We start from the raw sequence: 8471 nt of genomic DNA, 5'->3' as shown, positions 1-8471 counted from the left end.
ACACACACACACACACACACACACACACACACACACACACACACACACACACTACACACACGCACGCACGCACGCACGCACGCACGCACGCACGACTCACTCACTCACTCACTCACTCACTCACGCACGCACGCACGCACGCACGCACGCACGCACGCACGCACACACACACACACACACACACGGGCGCGCGCGTAAGTAATTGGTTTTTTGATTTTTATATTAGATGTAATCTGTCTGCATGGAACATGCAGTAACAGCTTTAGACCCTACAACTAGATTAGTGCGCTGCCTCCTCAACAGACAAGTTGAGGCGAATATCGCTTTCTCGTTTGAGCTGATAAAAACACGCAATAACTGAACGTAAATCCATTATATGTGATTAATTAATGATGACTACCATTGAACAAATAGCGTCTGCGGGCTCGCAATTTCACATCTCTTCTTGTCGGAAAGATCGCATCAAGGGAAAGTGCATTGCATTCATTTGCTACCCAGGAAATCCACAAGCCGTCGTGTTGATTTAGGAAGGTGTATCAGTAGGAAACCTTCTCGTATAGAGTGCCAGGATCAACACGGGCAGCTGTGTCTACAAACATTCTCGTGCACGTCTCGACTGCTGACCCCGTATAGCAACGTCACATAGGAACAGCGTCATTCCCTCGGCATCCACACAACCGATTCCGAAGACGGTAACTCGTAAACCTAGATTTTTCGTGTAACCCTTGCATGTATTGAGGCGAACAACCAGGACAACCTCGTTCTCGTCCACGCGTTGGCTGTCGTGTCAGGCCTATGTTCGCGCGGCTAAACACCTCCGTCGTCGGCGTCGTTAGAACGTGTTGTCACGGTAACACCGCTCTCCGATGTCGTTCTGCAACGCTTCCGTGTCACTGCTGAAGATGCCGAACTCGGTGATCACGTCAGCGGTATTCATCGGTGTCAACCTGCTTTTGTTCGTAGCCATCGTAATGTTGAACCTACCCGTCATCATTGCGATTGTCATATGCAAGCGGTTGCACACGCTCTTCCACGTCAACATACTGTGCCTGTGCTCCTCTGATCTTGTCGTCGCCTCGCTGTCGGTGCCACTGAATCTCTTCGTCAACTACTTCTGCGCACCAGATCTAGAGATGTACTGCACCGCGCACAATATCTTGCTCTTCTTTACCGACATCGGCTTCGTGATGACATCATGCATTGTTGTCGCCATTGCCGTTGACCGCTGCCGTGCTGTGGTCAAGCCGCTGCGTCAGCTTGGCGGCAAGCGTTCGGTTGCAATGCGCATCAGCGTCATCATCGCTTGCGCGGTGGTATACGCGACGGCCATGTTTTTCAGCGAGCTCGAGTGGCAGAAGCATCCAGAGTACGACATCTACAAGGACATCTGCAATGTGGGGACCGTAGTCGAGCGCGGCTACGTGTTCCTAATTGATCCGATACTGTTCTACTGTGTGCCGCTGTGCATCAGCGCCTGCCTCTACGCGCGCGTCATCCTGCAGTTGTGGCGCGAGATGGAACAGATGGATGCAGCGCCCGACTCGCATGTGACGGCGGGCGCGCTGCAGCGCAAGAAGCGAGCGATGAAGATATCCGTCTGCATCGTGATCGTGTTCGCCGTGATGTGGCTGCCGTATCACTCGGCGCACATCTACTTCAATATCTACCCGGACAAGCTGACGCAGGACATCTGGTGGCTGCTGCCCGCCTGCAACGTCTCCTACCTCAATTTTAACTGGATGAACAGCATCGTCTACGTCTACTTCAGCGTCGCATTTCGCGAAGAGTTGCTATTGCGGTGGCGCTCTTGTGTCGGGTGCAAACCTGCGATAAATTGCAGCAATGGCGTCGAGAGAAATACCGCCAGCACAGTGGATACGCGGACCTCTAGTATTGCCAGCAGTGAAATCGTTGAAATCGGTTTGTGAACAAAACGGCCAGCTAACGAGTAACCGAAATGGGTCGTTTAAAAGAATAATTTAATTATTGATAGTATAATGGCAATGAGACAGCAAGCTGTAATTAACATAAAGCATGTCATTTTAATTCATATACGATGTACATACGCGTTGCGATTTGTATAACTAACATAGGAAAACCAAAGAACTAAAACCAATAATAGGAGCTTAAATTAGAATTGTCCATTCTGCAATTCTGGTAATTATTTTAATTTACCAATTTTTTTATCAATTTTATAATTTACCAATACTTTATTTTTTTAAATCAATTTATAAATGATTTTTCACTACTATTACTACTACTACTACTACTACTACTACTACTACTACTACTACTACTACTACTACTACTACTACTACTACTACTACTATACTACTACTACTACTACTACTACTACTACTACTACTACTACTACTACTACTATTCTACTACTACTACTACTACTACTACTACTACTACTACTACTACTACTACTACTACTACTATACTACTACTACTACTAATAATAATATAATAAGCGATCATAAAGTAACTGCATGCTTATTCAAATATTCTGCTATGGCGTAAAACCCGAATCTGTATATCGCTTGTTAAAATTGTCAATTTAAGAAGGCTCGCTATTCGGAAGGTCCAGCTAGAAAAGCCCATGGGCGTGGAAAATTATTGCGCAGTCGCCGTTGCTGTGCCTGTCTATTGCTTGTCCTACCGCCGTCGCACCGTTCGTAAATATAAAGCCGCGTTCACACGGAACAATTTGACCCGGGTCGAAAAAGATCCGGGCTAGATGCGTCCCGGGCCGGGCCAAGCGTTCACACGGACGTTTTCCCGCTACAAAAACGACCCGTGTCATTTCGACCCGGGTCGTTTTTGTACCCACTACCCGAGCGCTGGTTCATTTTTGCCGTGTGAACGCGCACCGACACACGACCCGGGACGCCTGTAGATCGCGCAACTGAGTTTACGTGAGGTATTGCTGTGCACTGACTGAGCTATTTGAGCTAGCAGGGGAGTTCTACTTTGTAGCTAGGCTGGCTAGTCTGGGTGTTACGGTCTGGTCTCACACGCCCTGCACATAAGGGGCTGGGCTGAAACACTACCGATCCTGATGATACGGCAGGACTAATAATAATAATAGTTGTTAGTTTACAGCAGTGACGAAGTCTTAACAGAGAGATGCTGCCGCTGACAGGAATAATTTTCCTAACGGTATGATGTCTACATGCATAAAGTGACCCTCTATATTCCTTTATACACAAAAAATGGTTGATCGCGCTCAGATGACGGTGCATTCCCAGGTCATATGTAGGTAATACTCTAGCTGTCTCTCAGAGCCGTGGAGTTGTTGTTTTAATTTGCGTAAAGTGACGGTGGACAGGAGAAAATATAACGCCTCCTCCAAACATATAACGCCTCCTCCAATCATATATAAAATCCTGACAAGAAATGAGTGCTATATGAACGATGTATCAATGCAGGGTTAAAATGCTGAACTGGCTGCGGTGTTGGTGTCAATAGAAGCGTACTTGAGACCGCATTTGAGAGAACAACATCGTGTTTATATTGGGCTCTTCATGATCAATGGGGCATGAATCATAGAGCACTGCTCAAAAACGATAAATGCTTACTATTTTGAAATTTAATAAAACTCAAATAAAAAAATGTGTGAGTTTATTTCATTGTTTATTTATTATGACGACCATCGCACGATAATAACACGAAGATGATTTTTAATTAAACACGTTTTCATCCTTTATGTGTTATCGTGCTAGGTGTAATATGCCGCACCCTTCTGTCAATTTCCTATATCGATAGCACGTAGCACGATTATCGATTAGCGCACGCGTCGGTTTACGTATATGCGCATGTTATGGTGGTATAAAAGCATAACATCGTTATCATAACTATTTTATGCTTTCATACCATCATAACATGCGCATATCCGTGCATATCTAAGCAAGGGATTTTGTTCCCGCTACCGCAGGCTCTACGGTTTAGTGGGTGCGCTAGTGGCACCCGTTTCTTATGGGGGGTAGTAACAGGTTGCGCCGACAGTCCACGATAGATAACACAGATAGAATAACACGAACACAGTATTGGTACGCTACTCGTCGTTCGTTCTATTATTTGCGTTCGCGTGTGAATGTACGCGGCGAGCGCGCGTGTGTCCGTATGATGGGCTGTGATGATGACGTGTGTGTCTGTGTATGTGTGCGCGCGTGTGTCCATGTACGCGCGCGTGTGTGTCTGTATAATGGGATGCGTGCGTGTGTGTCTGTGTGTGTGCGCGCATGTGTGTGCATGTACGCGCGCGCGTATGTGTCTGTATGATGGGCTGCGTGCGTGTGTGTCTCTGTGTGTTTGCGCGTTCGTGTGTGCATGTGTGTGCGTGCGTTCGTGTGTGCGTGCATGCACGCGCGGGCCCCTGCGCGTGTGTGCGGCTGGTGTCGCGGTAAACGCGCCCGATGCTAAACAAAAGAACTGGAACTATTAAAAAACTCGTTGAATTAAAGGAGCCGTGTCTTCGTTGGCGCTTACAACCTAGCATGCTGGTTACACGGATTCATCACGATCATTTCGGTGAATCAATCCTCGATGCTCGGTCCTCATCAAAGAACCAGGCATAATTCTAACAGCTCTTTCTGATGGAGCAGCCTTTGTCTGATTGGTAGAAATAAGATCAAAATAGGCCAAGACTTAGGATGCCCAACAGGTTTCGAAGTGGTACAATCCGGGACACATCTCCTTTATTGAAAAAATTGTATAAGGTTGAGTTGTTATGCTACGTTTGTGCTGTTCCATAGATAGTGCGTTTGTGCTGTTCCATAGATAGTGCGTTCGTTCTAGTTCACAATATCGATTCGAGCATAATCGATCGAAATATGTTCGTGTGTATTTATATCTCTCAATGGCAAGGGCACACTTATCGCCCTAAGTGAATTGCGGTATAGATCTTCGTGTTGTGGTGTAGATGCAGTTACTCTCAATTCCTCGGTATCGTTTGTCATGGGGTACAAAGTTGGCCTATTCATATACGATAGATTACTCTCGCACTACTTCCAACATGACCAACTATGCCTCAACGTGCAGAGCGCAGTTATAAGATTGTTCCACCTTCGATTGTGATTGCATTTTCGATTACGCACACGACGTTTAATCAGCGGTCGATCATAACGAATTATGTGATGATGTGCCGCTGAATTTATATAGAGAGCATTCCCGGTTAACAGTTATACTGTGATGTTTCGGTGCATTTCTATATGAAAGCATTCGCAAAGCTATATGTATCGAATATTAATCTAACATAATCAAAGTAGCCTATAATTGCGATTTAGCATGAATCAGCATATTTAAATGTATTGGTTATGCTAGACGTGCATTTCCACGTCGGCTTATTGCAATTCGTTTAGTTAACGCTTGTATATATTATATATTATTCATTATTATGCTTTCCACAATATCGTCGTTTATAACTCTTACCAGATCATTTAATTTCGCTTGGTATTTATCACATCTAACGATAACGTTTATACTACAGAATAATCGGTATTCCAGCTAAGCTATACATACGTCATTTGCAAGAAAATTCGGCGTAAAATCAGTTGAGTTATGACCGATGCAGTATTACTGTGACCATAGTATTGCCAAGATGGCCAAAGTGGGCGACGGATTAACACGATGCCAATTAGGTCTAAGGGTCTAGGTCAAGTATTCTGTTTGTCCATTCGCCCATTTGCTTGTTTACTTGTTTGCGTTAGTGTGCACTACGATGGCATGTTAGGGATCATTTTTATGTAGTTGAGAGTAATAAAAACAATGCACACGTGTGTGTGTATATATATATATATATATATATATATATATATATATATATATTTGTATTCATCTCATCCTGTGTAACAATTACTGAAAAGCTTAGCGGAGAAACGCAGATAGCCGAGTTCGTTTGGCAGTGTGCTTCGCATTTCCTGCTTTTGCCGAAACTAAACCTACGACCGCGCGTACGTGTGAGCAGCGAGGCGTGACTACGCCGCACCTTTCTCACACCGCGCATGCCAACCGTGCAACACTCGGACTTTTCCCCCATCGTCGTTTCACTGCTGTGGAGATAGTACATTGTTTCTCGACACGTAATAACATCGCTTCCATCATCACCTTTCGAGCGGCACCGCATCGCCCTTCGCTCGGCGACATTAGGGAGCGTGGTATTGTTTTTCAGAAATAGCTCCATAAATACGGGTATAGCGATGCGTCGAGCTATCGATAAATTGCAATAGCGCTTAATTGGCTCCAGCGAAATGCATAGATGGCAGGAGTCGGATATCGATAACTATCACCATTAGCTCACTGATTAATCGATAGTTTCCGATAGCTCTAACAATTGGTTCATTTACGGGTAAAGATAATGAGCCTGAAAACTATCACTGACACTTCCGCAATTGTTATTAATGATTAGACTGGTTTCCAGTCATCTGCGCATGGTCCACACAACTAGCTCACTCGCTATGCACGAGTGTGTGAGTGAAACGACAGGGTGCCAGTCTAGTAAATAATATAAGCCAAAATATACGTACATACGAACATACAAGTGTTATATAAGTGTAATACACAACTTCATGATACCTCAATGGTTTTGTAATAGTATCGCAATAGTTTTTAATCAGTGCAATAGTATCGGCAATATTACTTCAACTATCGCAACACTATCGCAATAGTATAATACTGCACCAAATACTCAACCTTACCGAATACACATGTAGTTAGTTAAATGAGTCGTAAAGCGGCAGAAAAGGCTAATATGGATAATTACGCATTTAATGAGTCCGATCTTTCAATCTTTCCTCCTGTGCCCGCTTACATGCGAAAAACCGAATCGTTTTCGACGTATAGAACGTTGTGTGTGCAGCTCTGTTTCAGGACGATGAATTCTGATATATATCTAGTAATGCGTTCATGCGCATTGCATACATGATCCAGGAAGCGGAGAATTATGCCATGCATGCATATACACACACAGCACACTCCCCTCCCCCCACCCCTCCACCCACCACACACACACAAGCATAGAAGGGCTGCCAGATCTCGCGACTTAATTACCCACAAATCGTTTTACTGCGGTAATATGCGGGACTTTCGCTCGATAGGGACGCGCCGTTAAGAACAGGTATACACGCCGCTGATTGCCTGTTGATGACAGCAACGGGTTGTGTGTTAGCGATCAGGATAGAGAGCGCACGAGCGGGGGTCAACGACACTACACGGATAGCGAGCCTAGCCGAAGCAAACGAGCACTGCATCGCAAAAAGCAGCTTTCTCACCGTACTTGGGCACTTTCACTTCCTAGTGTCATTGCTCTAAATACGAAACGACGTGTTCGCCGTACAAAAACATTCATGCAACTCACGCGCACTGGAACTCTCGCGCACACGCATACGCACTTACACACAATGTACTTTCTATTTCATGCAAACAAGTGACAGATCCATGGGGCAGGAGACACCCCCCCCCATTTTTGAACAAACACATACATAGAAGTGAGTGGCCTTGTCGGTCTGTGCCCCCCTTTTTTTAATCAAAACTGGACTCGGACTCGGACTCGGGTGGCGTGGACTCGGCCTCAGACTCGGACTCGGAGGGTGCGGACTCGGACTCAGACTCGGGGGGGTGCGGACATCGTCTACAACACTGTGGATTAGTAGTGAGAGAGCTACTGATACTGTTAGTCTGTTATATAAATGGTCATATGGTATGAGCCTCTGCTTATGTTATGGTGATACAATAGGGCTAGTTATGAATTAATTAGTAACTATGGCGAAAGAAACAAACTTGAAATAATAAACAAACCTACTGCAACGTTTTTCAATTATTGTAGACCCTACTTGTAAGTTGTAACTTGTAGATCTTACCTTTGTTGATGTTGAGTTTTCTGACGTTTAGCCGTTGGCGTTGGCTTTGTTGGTAATGCTGGCAGATCTGACACGACATCGTCTTCTGCGTCAGAGCTACTATCACTATCAGTGTATGCTGATGCTACTAATTGTAGCCCTGACAATAACATTGCTACCAGATATTAGGGTGCAAATCGCAGGTGATATTAGGGTGCACCCTCGCGCCTGTTTGGTGCGTGGTAAAACAACATGTATGCAAACAAATGCTAGGTTACTGTAGCTTAACGGCTAACATTATATTATTATTTATAAGGATCTCTATAGTATAGGCTAGCCCGACCAGGCTGTGCGACGGATTGTCTATTGTAACCGGCGCGAGTTTTTGCGTCTTAGTACCACCAAAAACTGTTTCAATTCCTACGACACTGAACTAATAGTAGCTAAACCGCATATCTAGTTTTAAACGCCCTTAGTTTTGTGGGCGCCGCCATGCTGAACATATGAACAGTCTAAAGACGCGCATTAACGATATTTTGTTCCAAAAGGTGACGCCTCTGGTCGTGGGTGTTGCTATCCCCCGGGCGCGATTATTTTTTCCATACCGTTGACGCGTCAGCGCTCGCTATG

The 8471-nt window shown here is 45.0% G+C and overlaps 1 protein-coding gene across 1 annotated transcript; it reads left to right on the top strand.

The window, feature by feature from the left end:
- The first annotated feature begins 866 nt into the window (after window positions 1-866).
- On the top strand, window positions 867-1928 carry LOC106809714 (tachykinin-like peptides receptor 99D). Its single transcript, XM_014812889.1, has one exon. It carries the CDS (start codon window positions 867-869, stop codon window positions 1926-1928), a length of 1062 nt encoding a protein of 353 aa, XP_014668375.1.
- Window positions 1929-8471: the final 6543 nt, after the last annotated feature.

This window comes from Priapulus caudatus, unplaced genomic scaffold, assembly GCF_000485595.1.
Source record: "Priapulus caudatus unplaced genomic scaffold, Priapulus_caudatus-5.0.1 Scaffold379, whole genome shotgun sequence".
NCBI classification, from domain to species: domain Eukaryota; kingdom Metazoa; phylum Priapulida; class Priapulimorpha; order Priapulimorphida; family Priapulidae; genus Priapulus; species Priapulus caudatus.
This window is presented reverse-complemented; position numbering and strand designations above follow the sequence as displayed.